General features: G+C 39.6%; 1 protein-coding gene across 1 annotated transcript in view; it reads left to right on the forward strand.

Moving 5' to 3' along the window:
* The window catches only part of LOC136316767 (lysine-specific demethylase 6A-like), a 318,159-nt gene that overhangs the window by 247,813 nt on the left and 53,703 nt on the right, over positions 1-16,643 (forward strand). The window contains 1 exon segment of the mRNA XM_066248929.1: positions 15,202-15,331. Coding sequence (XP_066105026.1) covers positions 15,202-15,331 — 130 coding nt within the window.

The raw sequence follows: 16,643 nt of genomic DNA on the forward strand, positions 1-16,643 counted from the left end.
GCATATTGTTCTCAAGGTCCATCCATGTTGTTGCAAATGACAATAAATATATCATCATTTCTTATAGCTAACTAGTATTCCATTGTATGTATATGTACTAAATACATATTTACCCAATTTTTTATTGAAGGACACTTTCATTTTTTTATGTCTTGGTCATCATGAATAATGCTATAATAAGTATATGGGTGCAGCCTGACCTGTTGTGGTACAGTGACTAAAGCATCAACTTGGAATGCTGAGGTCACCAGTTTAAAACTTACATTGGCTTTCTGGGTCAAGGCACATATGAGAGGTGGCCACTATGAGTTGATGCTTCCCACACCTCTACCCATTTCTGTATCTCTCTCTCTCCTTTCTCTAAAACCATTAAATAAAATCTTTAAAAAAAAACAGGGATGCATATATGTAATAAATATTTTGAGCTTTTCAGGTAGATACTCAGAAGAAGGATTGCTGGGTCATATAGTGACTCTATTCTATTAATTTTTTGAGAAACTTCTATACTATTTTCTATAGCCACTGTAACAGTTTACATTCCCACCAAAAGTGAATGAAGGTTTCTTTAGTTACTACCTGTCTTGTTACTAGTAGTCATTCTAACATATCTCATTGTAGTTCTGATTTGCCCTACCCTAAGCTAGTGAGGTTGAGCATTTTGTCTTATATCTATTGGCTGTTTGTATGTCTTCCTAGGAAAAGTGTCTGTTCAGGTTTCCTACCATTTTTTTTAGTTGGATTTTTGTTTGTTGGATGTTGAGTTGTTTGAGTTCTTTATATATTTTGGATATTAACCCCTTGTCAGAGCTGTTGTTTGCAAATATCTTCTCCAATTTGTTTGGCTGTCCTTTTGTTGTCAGAGTTTTTGTGTGTGTGTTTTTGCCTTTTTGCTGTGCATAAGCTTTTTAATTTGATCTAGTCCAATTCATTTATTTTTGCCTTTACTTCCTTGTCTTTGGGGTCAAATTCATAAAACATTCTCTAAGAGCAAGATCCATAGTTTAGTATTTATGTAGTCTCCTATGTAATTTATTGTTTTAGATCATATATTTAGGTGTTATATTCATTTTTGTTTGTTTGTTTGTTTGTTTTTTAATTTTATTTCTGAAGCTGGAAACGGGGAGAGACAGACTCCCGCACGCGCCCGACCGGGATCCACCCGGCACGCCCACCAGGGGCGAGGCTCTGCCCCTCCGGGGCGTCGTTGTGCTGCGACCAGAGCCACTCTAGCGCCTGGGGCAGAGGCCAAGGAGCCATCCCCAGCGCCCGGGCCATCTTTGCTCCAATGGAGCCTTGGCTGCGGGAGGGGAAGAAAGACAGAGAGGAAGGAGAGGGTGGGAGTGGAGAAGCAAATGGGCACTTCTCCTATGTGCCCTGGCCGGGAATTGAACCTGGGTCCCCCGCATGCCAGGCCGACGCTCTACCGCTGAGCCAACCGGCCAGGGTCGGTGTTATATTCATTTTAAGTTAATTTTTGTACATGGGAAAAATTGTAATCTTGTTTTATTCTTTTGCATGTGTCTTTATAATTTTTCCAGCACCATTTATTGAGGAAGATTTTTTTATTGTGGGTTTTTGTCTCCCTATTAGTGTGGTTTTATTTCTGAGCTGTCAGTTCTATACCTGACATTGCCAAGCTATGTTTTTTTGCGTTTATTTTTTTTATTGCATTTTGGAGAGAGGGCTAAGAGAGAGAAAAAGAAAGTGGGGGAGAAGCAGTAAGCATTTCTTTGTGGTAGTTGCTTCCTTTATGTACCTTGACCAGGCAACCCCTGGAATTTGAACTAGCAACCTCAGTGTTACAAATCAACACTTTATCTACTTCACCAGCATAGGTCAGGTGCCATGCTGTTTTGATTATCATTGCCTACAGCTTCATTTCTTTTTTGTTAGGATTGATGTGGCTATTCAGTCTTTTGTGGTTCCACACAAATCTGATATTTTTTTGTTCTATTTATTTAAAAATGACAGTTGGATTTCAATGGGGATTGCTCTAAATTTGTAAGTTGTTTTTGGTAACATGACTATTTTAACTATGGTGATTCTTCTAATTCATGATCATGGAATATCTTTCCATTTCATTGTCTTTTTCAGTTTCTTTTAATCTTTGTCATTTTCAGTTTATAAATCCTTCACATCCTTTATTAAATTTATTCCTAAGTTTTTTATGTTTTGGTTGCAATTGCAAAACATTTTTTTTCATGTTTTTGAAATTTTATTGTTAGAATACAAGAAAGCAATGCATTTTTTCTGTACATTGATGTTTGTATTCTGCAACTTTACTAAATTTGTTTATTGGTTCTAACTGTATTTTAGATGGCGTCTTTGGGGTTACCTAAATACAGAATCATGTAAAAAAAGTAATTATGCATAAAGTAATACCTTTACTTTTTCTTTTCCAATATGGATGCCTTTTTATTTCTTTTTCTTGCCTGATTGTTTTGACTAACCTTTCCATTACTACTTTGAGAGTAAAGAGAGTTGGCAATCTTAACTCTTTCCTGATTTTAGAGTAAAAGCTTTCAGTTTTTCACCTTTCAGTATGATATTGGCTGATGCTTTGTCACATATGGTCTTTATTATATTGAGGTACTTTGCTTCTATGTCCATTTTACTGAGTGTTTCAATCATAAGTGGATGTTTTGTCTGATCAAATGCTTTTTCGGCATCTGCTGATTTTTATCCTTTGTTTTGTTGATGGTCGTGTATTACACTGACTGTTTTGTGTGGGTTGAACCATACTTGTGTGCCTGGAATTAATCACACTTGATCATGATGTATTATTTTTTTATAATTTTTTTTTATTTATTCATTTTAGAGAGGAAAAGGAGAGACAGAGAGAGAGAGAGAGAGAGAGAGAGAGAGAGAAGGGGGGAGGAGCTGGAAGCATCAACTCCCATATGTGCCTTGACCAGGCAAGCCCAGGGTTTTGAACCGGGGACCTCAGCATTTCCAGGTCGATGCTTTATCCACTGCGCCACCACAGGTCAGGCATGATGTATTATTTTTTTAAGTATTGTATTCAATTTGCTAGTATTTTGTTTAGGATTTTTGCATCTGTATACATCAGAGACACTTGTAGTTTTCTCTTTTGTAGTGGTCTTGTCAGCTTTTAGTATTAGGGTTATGTTGGCCTCATAAAATGTATTGGTAAGTATTGCCTGTTCTCCAACTTTCTGGAAGTGTTCCAGAAGGATAGGTGCTAAATCTTTGAATGCATGCTAGAATTTACTAGTGAAGCCGTCTAGTCCTGAACTTTCATTTTGGGGGATTTTTTTGATAGTTTTAATTTTCTCACTTAGTCTTTTTAAGTTTTCTATTTCTTCATGACTCAGTCTAGGAAGATTATATAGTTCTAGGAATTTATCTGTGTCCTCTAGATTGTTAAATTTGGTGGCATATACCATAATCTTTCATAGTATTCTAGTGCAATCCTTTGTATGATGTATCTGTGATATATGTGGTAATTTTTCTGTGATATATGTGGTAATTTTTTCTCTTTCATTTTGGATTTTGTTCATAATAATCTCTGTTTTCAATTTACTGATCTCTTCAAAGAAGCTTATCTTTGTTGTGTTAATTTTTTAGTGAGAGAGAGACAGACAGGGAGGAAGAGAGATGAGAAGCATCAACTCGTAGTGCAGTACCTTAGTTGCTCATTGATTGCTCTGTCATATGTGCCTTGACCAGGGTGCTTCAGGCAACCTAGTGATGCCTTCACAAGCCAGCAACCTTGAGCTTCAAGCCACTCCAGGTTGTGTCTGTGATACAACACTCAAGCTGGCACTCAAGCCGGAAGAACCCATGCTCAAGGCACGACCTCGGGGTTTCAAACCGGGGTCCTCAGTGTCCCAGGCTGATGCTCTGTTCATTGCATCATGGCCTGCTCAGGTATCTTTTTCTTTTTTCTTTTCCCCATTAAGTGAGAGTTAGGGAGGCAGAGATAGACTCCCACATGTGCCAGAACTGGGATCCACCTGGCAAACCTACTTAGGGGGTAATGCTCTGCCTGGCTTAGCTGTAGCTTTGTTGCTCAGCAGTGGAGCCATTTTAGTACCTGAGGCTAAGGTCATGGAACTATCCTCACCCAGGGCCAACTTGCACCATAGAGCCATGGCTGCAGGAGGAGAAGAGACAGAGGTGAGAGAGGGCAGAGTGAAGAAGCAGATGATTACTTCTCCTGTGTGTCCTGTCCAGGAATAGAGCCCGGGACATCTACACACCAGTCCAATGCTCTACCACTGAGCCAACCGGCCAGGGCTACTCTCTTATAATCCTGTAATGACACACGTTTCCCTTATTATTACTTTTGGTGCATTCCAGAAGTTTTGGTAGGTCATGTTGTCATTCTCATTTGTCTGTATATATCTTTTGATCTCAGCTTTTATTCTTCTTTGAGCCTGTCAGTTTTTTAGTGGTCTGTTGAGTAATCTCCACATATTTGTGGGTTTCATACTTCCTTTTTGCAGTTAATTTCTGATTTTAAAGCCATGGACAGAGAGTATGTTTGGTGTGATTTCAATAATGTTGAATTTACTCAGGCTAGTTTTATGACCTAGATGGTCTATTACTGGGAACTAGAAAGCCCGGTGGTCATACGAAATGACCGCTGTTCTAGATATTATAAATTGTAATTAAAATGATTTGTGCAAAGGTGTCTGCTAATTCAAACTGAATTACCCAGGGCAGGCGGTGAGGACGCCCCTTTGCTTAGTGCCCCACGGGGTTTCCCTCTTCTACTTGCTTAATTGCTTAAAGTAGAGTGCAATGAAGGAAACCACTGGTGGTACATTTCTTAAGAGCCACCACTAGCTCAATAAATAAAGGTGATTTAAATAATAAAATGTTAATTCACATGTCAAAGATCTCTTTGTACACAACATTTCTTGTGTAGATCTTTCCATCATTTTTAAGCTCGCCTTGCAGAGGACCATCAATTATTTTTAATTTTACGTCCGTTCTTTGTTTGCTATTTGGATGCTGATTAGTCAATAATTTATTCAAGAGTGGTGGATAATTCTCAATTAATGGAACTGCAATGTTTCCGTACTTGCAACATTGAGAAAATCCTTTCTTGCCACGGTCAAATCGATTAGTTTCTAACTTGAAGTTTAAGGACTGACAGTGTTCACATTTAATATTCATGTCACCAGAGGAATGCTCAAAAATTAAAGTTTCTCCGTTTGAAACTGTTTTAATCCTTTTTGCGTTTCGGTCAGCATTACTCTGTCATTTTTTTTTTTCTTTTTCTGAAGCTGGAAACAGGGAGAGACAGTCAGACTCCCGCATGCGCCCGACCGGGATCCACCCGGCACGCCCACCATGGGGCTACGCTCTGCCCACCAGGGGGCGATGCTCTGCCCATCCTGGGCGTCACCATGTTGTGACCAGAACCACTCTAGCGCCTGGGGCAGAGGCCACAGAGCCATCCCCAGCGCCCGAGCCATCTTCGCTCCAATGGAGCCTCGACTGCGGGAGGGGAAGGGAGAGACAGAGAGGAAGGCATGGCGAGGGATGGAGAAGCAAATGGGCGCCTCTCCTATGTGCCCTGGCTGGGAATCAAACCCGGGTCCTCCGCACGCTAGGCTGACGCTCTACCGGTGAGCCAACCGGCCAGGGCCACTCTGTCATTTTTTCTGCATTTCTCTCCTGCCTTTGTTCAAGGGACTCATTTTGTTGAGACAGGCTTTTTTGTCTTGCATCTGAGGCAAACCTTGTTTCTCTATGCTCATCAGTCTCATTTTGCCGAGAAAGACGCATTTGCTCTGTGACTGAAGCAAGCCTTGTCTTTCTCTGCTCAGTGGTTTCTTTTTGTCGAGAAAGCCGTTTTTGTGCAGCTTTAGCTCCTTTTCTCTCCTCTTCAGTGCTGTATTTTCTAGGAGGCATTCTTAAAAGAAATTACGTTAAGACGTAGTTTTTATGTAAAACAGATGATTGCCAATGCAAACAAATGTTCACCTTCCCCCTGACACGCTCAATTTGCGTTCAGCCTTAAGTTGTTTCAAAAGCAGATGATTGCCAATGCAAACAAATGTTCACCTTCCCCCTGACCTGCTCAATTTGCGTTCAGCTGTGGCAACTACACCCCATTGGCTAGTACAGTTACGCAAGCAACCAATAAGCTATCGGCGACAGACAGACACTTAAGCCGCATATAATAAAGATGTTTCATGTGCATTAGAGAAGAACATGTGATATGTCCTGGGATGAAAGGCTCTGTGTATGTCAATTATGTTTGTTTTTTAATCAGTTGTTTCAGTATTTTTTTTTTTCATGGATAATGTGAGGCCAATATTTCTTTTTTTCTTTTTTGTTTGTTTTTAATTTCTCCAATGATTTGAGACATAGAGAAGTACCAACTTGTTGTTCCACATAGATGTTTCATTTAATTGTGTGGTCATGCTTGCTTCTCTTAATGTGCCCAGACCAAGAATGGAACCCAAAACCTTGGCATCACAGAATGATGCTTTTTCCACTGAACCGCATTGCCATGATGAAAGCCAGTTTGTTTGGTTTTTATATTGATTTCCTGTTTATATGATCTGTCTAGTGCTGTCAAGAGTTGGGTTTTTTGTTTGTGTTTAGAAAGGAGGGAGATAAGAGATAGGAAAGGAGCAAGATGAGAAGCATCAAATTGTGGTTGTAGCACTTTAGTTGTTCATTGATTCCTTCTCATATGTGTCTTGTCCAGGGGACTTCATATGAGCCAGTGTCTTTGGGTTCAAGCTAACAAGCTTTGGGCTCAAGCCAGTGACCATGGATCATGTGTCTATGATCCCATACTCAAGCTGGTGACACAGTGCTCAAGCTGGATGAGCCCATGCCAGGCCAGCTACCTAAGAGTTTAGAACCTGGGTGCTCAGCATCCCAGGTCAAAGTCTTTCCACTGTACTACCATGTGATCATGGGATATCTTTCCATTTCATTGTCTTTTTCAGTTTCTTTTCATCTTTGTCATTTTCAGTTTATAAATCCTTCACATCCTTGGAGTTTAGTTCCCCAACAGTGATTTTTTTGTCAGTTTCTCCCTTTAGTTCTGTTAGTGGTTGTTTATATATTTCAGTGCTTTCTGATTGGAAGCACATATATTGAGAATTGTTACTTTTTTTTTTAGCAATAGAGAAAGATATGGACAGACAGGAAGGGAGAGAGATTAGAAGCATCAGTTCTTCATTGTGCTACGTTAGTTGTCATTGATTGTTTCCTCATACATGCCTTGTCTGGGGGCTCCGCCTAAGCCAGTTACCTTGGGCTTCAAGTCAGAGACCTCTGGGCTCAAGTGATCATGGAATCATGTCTGTGATCCTGCCCTCAAGCCAGATGAGCCCATGCTCAAGCCAGTGATCTTGTAATTTCAAACCTGGGTCCCCAATATTCCCGGTCAGTGCTCCACCAACTGCACTATTGCCTAATTAGTTTGTTATGTCTTCTTGATTTAGTGTCTCCTTTATCATTATAAAATGTCCATCTTTGTGTCTTGTTACCTTCTTATCTTGACATCTATTTTGTCAGCAGTGTGGCTACACCTACTTTTCTGTGAATGTTATTTACGTGGATAATCATTTTTCCCCCTTTCACTAAGACATAGTCTCTGTTGCTGCAGCTTATATGTGTTTCCTGAATGCAGAATAAGATCGGGTTTTGCTCTTTGAGCCCGTCTGCTACTCTGAACCCCCCCCCCCAAGTTTGAAGTGGGGGGCGGAAGGGCTGGCAGGCAGGCAGACAGACTCCCTCTTGCGCTGGACTGGGATCCACCCAGTACGCCCACCAGGGGGCGATGCTCCATTGCAGCTGGGGCCATTCTAGAGCCTGAAGTGGAGGCCATGGAGCCATCCTCAGGGCCTGGGCCAGCTTTGCTCCAGTGGAGCCTTGGCTGCTGAAGGGGAGAAGGGGAGGAGAGAGACAGAGAGGGAGGAGAGGGGGAAGGGTGGAGAAGCAGATGGGTGCTTCTCCTGTGTGCCCTGGCCAGGAATTGAACCAGGGACTTCCATATGCCACGCCAATGCTCTACCACTGAGCCAGCTACTCTGGCTTTTTACTGGTAAAATCAACCTGTTTACATTTAGGAAAATTATTGGCACATGAAGATTTCCTATAGTCATTCTATGTTTTGTTTTGTGGTAGCTCTGTGTCTCCATTAGTTCTTTTTTTTTTTTTTTTTTTTAAGAGATAGGGACAGAGAGACAAGAAGGGAGAGGGATGAGAAGCATCAATTTTTTGTTGCCGTACCTCAGTTGTTCATTGATTGCTTTCTCCTGTAACCCTTGACTAGGGGGCTACAGGTGAGCCAGTGAACCTTTGCTCAAGCCGGAGATCTTGGGCTTCAAGCCACTGATCTTAGGGCTCAAGCCAGCAAGCTTGGGGTCATGTCTATGATCCCGTACTCAAGCCAGTGACTCAACATTCAAGCTGGTGAGCCCGTACTCACACTGGATAAGCCTGCGCTCAAGCTAGCTACCTCAGGGTTTCATAACTGTGTCCTTTGTATCCCATGCCGACCCTCCATCCACTGCACCACTGCCTGATCAGGCCCCACTAGTTATTTTTCTCTGTGTGTGTGTGTGTGTGTGTGTGTGTGTATGTGTGCGCGCGTGCAGCCGCAGCAGTGGTGGTACTATATACTTCTTTCCTTTGTTTCCTTTTTTTTTTAAGTTATGTGCCTCATTTCTGGGTGTTTTGGGTGTGGTTACCATTAGATTTTTTTAATTCATTTTTAGAGAGGAGAGAGAGAGGGAGAGAGAGAGACAGAGAGGGAGAGAGAGGAGAGAGAGACAGAGAGAAAGATAAGGGGGGAGGAGCTGGAAGCATCAACTCCCATATGTGCCTTGACCAGGCAAGCCCAGGGTTTTGAACCGGCAACCTCAGCATTTCCAGGTTGACGCTTTATCCACTGCGCCACCACAGGTCAGGCAACCATTAGATTTTTGACAAAGGTTATATATATTTCTTTCTCTTTTGAATGTGAGTGAGCCTCATTCTCCTTTGCAGATTCTGCCCTTGTCACAAATTATTCCTGTTTATGGTGTAAGTTTGTTGTTGATCTTACTTGTTATTTTGTTCTTTGTGTGTGGCAGGGGTGGGGGCGGGGGAGGCAAGGTTTTGTTCTTTGGTTCAGATAGAATAAGCCCTTTGAGTATTTTCTGCAATGAAGGTCTTTTTCATATCTAAAGGATAACTTTGCTGGATATATAGTTTTCTTGGCTGATAATTCTGTCTTTCAGTAGTTTGAGTATATACTAAAAGAGTAGACATATTGCTTTTAGTATTATAGAGGTTCTTCTGAGAAGTTCAGTGATAACCTAATGGACTTTCCTTCATAGGTTACTTTCTTCTTTTCCCTGTCTTGAGAATTTGTTATTTATTATTAATTTTTGACAGTTTTAATATAATGTGCCTTAGAGAAGGCCTTTTGGGGTTGAGATAATTAATTCTATTTGGTTAGGATCTATCACTTTCCGTAGGTTTAGAAAGTTCTCATAAACTGTTTGAATATAAACTCTCAGTTCTTTTCTGACTCTTTTTTTCTGGTATACTTATATTTATATTGCTGTTTTTGGTGGAGTCATATAGTTTTTGTAGGGTTCTTTAAATTTTTCTTTTATGTTTAAGTGTTTGTCTTCCTTCCTGTCATTTCTGAATTTCTGTCTTTATTATTACTAATTCATTCCTGCATAGGATCAGCTCTGTTTCCCATGCCTGCTAGTTCTTAATGTCTTTTATTGAGATCTTTATCTCCAGAATTTCTGTTAGGTTCTTTTTAAAAGTTTCAGTGCCTTTAGTAAAGCATTCATTTTTGTTTGTTGATTTGTTCTCTGAGCTCATTAAACTGCTTATCTGTATTTTCTTACATCTTGAGTTTTTCAGAATTGAAATCTTGAGTTTTTTATCATTGAAATTACATATTTCTATGTGTTTAAAATTTGTTTTCTGAAAAGTTTTTTAATCTTTTTTCTAAGTTTCCTCATTACCCTGGTTATTTATGGTAGTTTATAGATTCACTCTTTAGCTAGGCACCTTTATATGAGTACCTGGCTCTTCTCTAGTAGATTGATATGAGCAAGTCTTGCTATTGTTTTCCAGTAGCTTGTGCTGAATCTCAAGTTTTAGCTCTCTTGCACTTCTCTGGCTTTTCAGATCTCTGTAAGTAGGTATAAAATGGGAAGCTGGAGTGTTTCCCCCATGATCTAGTTGCCTCAGTTCCATGGGACCAACCTATGGGGAACATGGTGGATGGTGAGCCTTTACATTCAGAATCCATGAAATTCCAGTGCCATGTTTCACAGCTAAGTGCTAGCCTCAGTGTTGTTTTGATGTGTCTGTGTCAGGTCGGTAGTACACTTTCCCCTTCTGCATGTTGAAGTTAACCAACTGTAGCATGCAGACTCCAGCAGAAGAAAGTGGATTTTCTTCTGTCCCAGCAACAACCTCGTGCCTTATTTTCACCCAGACTCTCAAACTTCCTCCCATCTGGCAGTTGTCAGTCTGTTCTCTACATATGAGTTTGTGCCTGTTTTGATTTTTTGTTTATGCTATTTTTTAGATTCCACATATAAGTGAGATCATGTAGTATTCATCTTTCTCTGAGTGTCTTATTTCATTTACCATAATACTCTTTCAGTCCATTTGTACTGTTTCAAATGGTAAGATTTCATCTTGGTTTTAAGGCCAAGTAGGGCCCTATTTCCTGACTAAGTGGATAGAGTATTGGCCCAGTGTATGGACATTCAGGTGCAATCCTCAGTCAGAGCACACAGGAGAAGCAACCATCTGCTTCTTCCCCTCTCTTTCCCCCTTCTTTCCCTCTGCTGCTCCCATAGCCAGTGCCTTGATTGGCTCAGAGGTCTGGGTACTGAGGATAGTTCCTGTTGGTCCCAGCGCATCAGACTCAGGTGCTAAAAATAACTCAGGCATCTGCCACAGATGGGGTAGCCTGGTGGGATCCTAGTCAGGGTGCACTGTCTGTCTCACTCATTCTCCTCCTGTCACCTAAATAAAAGTGGGGGCCAAGTAGTATTTCATTTTACGTATGTACTATTGCTTTTTATCTACTTACATGATGATGAACTTGGGCTACTTCCAAATCTTGGCTATTTTAAAACAAAATGCTGCTGTGAGCACAGGAGTACATATATTCTTTCAAATTAGTGTTTTCAGATTTCTTTGGGTTTATAATCAAGATTAGAATTGCTGGGTCATAGAGTTCCACTTTTAATTTTTTGAGGACCCTCCATACTGTTTTTCTAGTGGCTGCATGAGTCTGCATTCCCACCAACAGTGCACAGGGGTTCCCTTTTCTCCACAATCTCACCAACTTTTGTTTGTTGATTTATTGCTGATAGCATACTAAAATGGATGAGACGATATCTCATTCTGGTTTTAATTTGGACTACTCCAACAGTGTGACCTTGAACATCTGGTATGTGTATTGGCCATGTGTATGTTCCTTTTTATCCTTTGGAAAAAATAGCAGACATGTTATTATTTTAACACTAAACAAAGAAAATCTAGGAAATATGTGTCTGTTAAGATCTTCTGCACATTCTTTAACTGAATTTTTTTGGGGTGTGTTGAGTTGTATAAGTTCATATATTTTGGGCATTAACCTCTTAATAGATGTATCATTGCTAAATTCTGTCATTCAGTAGATTGTCTTTTTGTTTTGTTGATGATCTCCTTTACCATGAAAACTCTTACTAGTTTTTGAGCATCAGGATTTTTTACAACCTACTTTATATGAGATATATGACCTCTATTTGTTATCAGAGTTTTCAACTTCTTTGTGATTGATCTTATTTGGGGGTTAGAAAAACTAGAAAATGGGTTAAATCATATTTGGTGGAAAACAACAAAGCATGGAGAAACTAACTTTGTTATTTTTAGTAACATTTTGTGTGACTATGAAAGAGGTTATAAAATGGGTAGGAGGTATGAAAGGAAAGGCACAAAGAACTGAGAAAGTATCAGGCTTTTGCCACTCTAGGATAAACAACTATTGGGTTGGGGCATAAGTTCATAGCGTTTTTACCGAAGACTTTTATTTAAACAAAAAACAATAATTATATCAATAAAAGTTAATCAATTATATATTCGCCATTGCTGTTTACAACCTCTTCCCACCTCTCGATCAATTTGTTGATGCCGTTCCACCAAAAATCGCCTGGTCTGGTGTCAAAGAAGTTGTTGAGCCAGTTTTTAAGGACCTCTTTGTTATTGAAGGTAACGCCCTTCATATGGTTTGACAAGGAGTGGAAAAGATGGTAATCAGTCGGTGCAAGGTCCGGAGAATACGGCGGATGCTGAAGGACCTCCCATTCGAGCTCTTGGAGTGCGGCTTTGATGACTTGTGCAACATGGGGCCTGGCGTTGTCATGAAGGAGTATGGTTTGACCATGTCGATCAGGTCTTTTCAGTCGAATAGCCTCATTCACGCGGTGTAGCTGGGCAATGTAGAGCTCCTTGTTGACCGTGGCATTCTTTTCGAGCATTTCCCAGTGCACCATGCCCTCCCAGTCCCACCAAACACATATCATGATCTTCTTTGGATGAAGGTCCGGCTTGACTCTCGGCTTTGGCGTATCTCCTGGAGCTACCCACTCCTTTCTTTGTTTCATATTGATGTATAGGCACCATTTCTCATCTCCCGTGAAGATTTGGTACAAAAAGCGCTGTTTTTGACTGCGTGTTGCTCGATGGTGAGCGAGATGCTGAGAAGCAATTTGAAGGCAACTTTCTTTGTCTTTTTCATTGAGCTCATGAGGCACCCAGGCTCCCAATTTTTCGGTAAATCCCATTGAATGAAGGTGATTGAGAATCGTTTTATGATTGCAGTTCATTTTTCCGCCAATTCACGACTAGTTTGGTGACCGTTCTCCTTCAAAAGTGATTTGAGACGTTCTTCATCGAATTCAGAAGGCCTTCCACTGTGGGACGTGTCATCGACGTCAAAGTCGCCATTTTTGAACTTTGCAAACCATTTCCGTGCTGTAGACTTGCCTATGACACCTTCTCCATACACGTCGCAAATGTCTCTGGCTGCTTCGGCAGCTTTTTGACCTCGAAAAGCAAAGAAGAACAGGTGTCAAAAATGTTAATTTTTGCCTCCTGGGTATTCCATTTCTAAGCCTCAAAACTAATAAAAAATTAAATAATTCAAAAATACAATTAACATAGTTTTGTAGAGCAGAAAGAGTTTTAACGAATGAATACTTACCCTTTGTCAAACAGCAAACAAATCGTTGTAAAATAAAAGAAAATATAAAAACGCTACGAACTTATTCCCCAGCCCAATATATTGTACTATACTTAGCAGAATGAGCTGCACAAATTTATTTCTTAAATGGGTTTTTATCTCCTTTCCACACACACAATAAAAGGAGTCAAAGACTAAGTAGCACTCTCTTTGACAGTATGCTGTACAGATTTTCCTCCTGCAGATGTTACTGTGCCTTTTTTCCTTCTTTTTCTAAATGAGAGGAGAGGAGATAGACTCGCTGCCATATGTGCCCCAACTGGGATCACTGGTTACCCTGTCTTGGGCCCATGGTCTCCACGGCCTGAGGCAGATGCTCCAGCAGCAATCATTAGCACCCACACTGATGCACTTAAACCTGTAGAGCCATGGCGTTGGGAGAGGAAGAGAAAAAGAGACAGGAGGAAGAGGGGTAGAGAAGTAGATGGTTGCTTCTCCTGTGTGACCTGATCAGAAATTGAACCTGGGACATATGCATGCCAGGCTGACGCTCCACCACTGAACCAACTAGCCAGAGCCACACTCATACCTTTCAAATCACTCATTTAAAAATATATAATTCAATGTTTTTTAGTATACAGGCTGGAGCAAAAGTAGTAGGTTTATAGTTATAAGTATTCAAAAACAGTTTATTCCTCTATTATTTATTAATTATTATGTTATTTTCCATATAAATAACTAAATCTACTTTTGCCCAACCATATATTTCTCACCTAAAGACCAGAATCAAAAAATTTTCAACATATTTTCTTAGATTTTCTTCATTTAATGTTAAATAATGTGCGAAAAACAGGTTTAGATAGCACTTACAATTTTATAGTAAGATGTCTATGTATGTCTTATCTTACTTATTTCCAGACTACCTGTGTGGCCACCTTGAAATCTGGGAACACTACTTGTTCTCTGTTCTCAAAATGATTCTCTTTACAACTCAGCAAGACTATACTACATTTACAGATTATAAAAATTTTTAAATGAATTGTATAGTTGCTTTGAATTCTCACATTAATTATAAGTATTACTTAGTATTATTTGAATTAACTTCCTTTTCCTTCAGTTAAAGGTTTTCTATTTGCTAAGTTATAAATGCTAAACATGTTGGCAAATTACTCCCATGTTAGATACTGTTTGCCTTTGAAATAATTTATCTTAAAATTATTTCAAATTTGTAAATAATAAATGTGTTAAATAGATAAAAGAAGAGTTCTTGAACTATTAAAATTGATTTATTTGACAAAAAGAACTGTGAGAATAAGGAGGCCCCGAGCTCCCCAGCCAACGCACTGCAGACTGGCCAGTCTGTGTCTTCCAGCGCTGCCTCAGGAGCCAGTCCACCGGGGCCGCCACCGCCCAGCCTGCACCCACGGCCCAGCCCACGGCGGACATGTCCCCACCCGCGGCAGACACGTCCCCACCCGCGGCAGACACAGCCTCCCCGCCGGAAGGCCGTGTCAAGTTCGTCTTCAAGGAGGAGATCGAGAAAGCTGACCGTCAATTTTGGCTTTTCTAAACCTTTTAAATAAAAATTAAAAAAAATTTTTTTTTTTATTTCTTTGAGCATCGACCCCAGTCAGTATTTGCTGGATGGATCCCAGTCTGGGTACATGCAGGAGTCTTATCTCCCCTCCTCTCACTTAAAAAAATAAATTATTTTGGTATAATCTGCAGATGCTGGTTTGGAGAGTTAAATATACATGTATCAGACAATTATGATGAGAACATTTTTATCAACTTATATTATGTGTCTATATGTATAGTAGATCTTGTTTGGTCTAACAAATCTAAGTGAACCTGTGCTGAAAATAACAATTATTGTTTTTTGCTAAATGGATTACAAATATCCTAAATGATTTTATTTTTATAAATATCCCTATATTTAAAAACTTTACTAGGTTTTAAAAGATTTGTTTTTAAAATAAATAGTTGATGCAGTTCTTCTACTTATTTTACAGGAATTTAGGTAAAAATGGCTTGTCTAATAGTCACATTTTTTTGGATAAATGTCCTCCTCCAAGACCACCAACTTCACCATACCCTCCCTTGCCAAAGGACAAGTTGAATCCACCTACACCTAGTATTTATGTGAGTCACATTAATTAGACATATATCAAGTGTCTGAACTTGTCTGTATTTTGAAAACATAGTTTCTTACAGGATGGATGAAAACTGGAATCTCTTAACCTAAATATGACCAATACATAGTTTTTCTGTTAACACAGACTTATATATTGTATCTGTGGTTTGCTTTGCATTAGTTTGCCAGAGTTAACTATTTGCAGAAGAAACCATGAAGTTGACAAAACCAAAAATATTTATTATCTGTCCTTTTACCGAAAAGATTGTTGACTATTAGTATATTCAGAAATAATTTTTGAAGAGAATCTTTATATTTTCTTATGTATGCATTGGGATGATGAAGGGATTGCAAGAGATAATTTGTTTTCATGTCATTTTTTTGTTACTTAATTCTTAATACTACCTTCTGGTAATTATAGGAATCTTCAAATTTATTTGACTTTATGTGAATAAAGAACATTTTGTATCTTTAAAAATGTGATGGGGAATATAAAATTGATGGGCATCTATGACTAAAAATGTTAAAATATATATGAGTACTTTTAATTTTTAATTTGAAGCTGAATGCTGATTTTACTTTTCAGAAATATCTGTATTTCATATGAAAAGTTGATATGATTTAAATTAAAATAATTTCTATTTTTTTCCAGAATTTCTGTTATCTATTAACATTTCACTTAACATTCAAGTTAAAGCAATTCTCATCTAAAATTTAAAGATTAAATCTTTAGAATAATTTTATGGATGAGAAGCTCTTTAGAGATTTGATTCCTTTTTCCTCACGAGTTATGCCTATATTTTAGTAAATTAAAATTTACTAGTAACTTATGGGATAGGAAGATCCTGAGATTAAGATTAAAATAAAACTTCCAGACTAAACTTTTTTTTTTTTTTGTATTTTTCCGAAGCTGGAAATGGGGAGGCAGTCAAACAGACTCCCCATGCGCCCGACTGGGATCCACCCGGCATACCCACCAGGGGGCGATGCTCTGCCCATCTTGGGGCGTTGCTCTGTTGCAACCAGAGCCATTCTAGCGCCTGAGGCAGAAGCCATAGAGTCATCCTCAGCACCCAGGCCAACCTTGCTCCAATGGAGCCTTGGCTGCGGGAGGGGAAGAGAGAGAGAAAGAGAGGAAGGAAAGGGGGAGGGGTGGAGAAGCAGATGGGTGCTTCTCCTGTGTGCCCTGGCCGGGAATCGAACTCAGGACTTCCACACGCCAGGCCGACACTCTACCACTGAGCCAACCAGCCAGAGCCTAAACTTTTTGAGAGAACAAATGCCAAATGAAAATTTATCTTTTGTGAGTCATACTGAATT

Source organism: Saccopteryx bilineata, chromosome X (assembly GCF_036850765.1).
Source record: "Saccopteryx bilineata isolate mSacBil1 chromosome X, mSacBil1_pri_phased_curated, whole genome shotgun sequence".
Lineage (NCBI taxonomy): Eukaryota > Metazoa > Chordata > Mammalia > Chiroptera > Emballonuridae > Saccopteryx > Saccopteryx bilineata.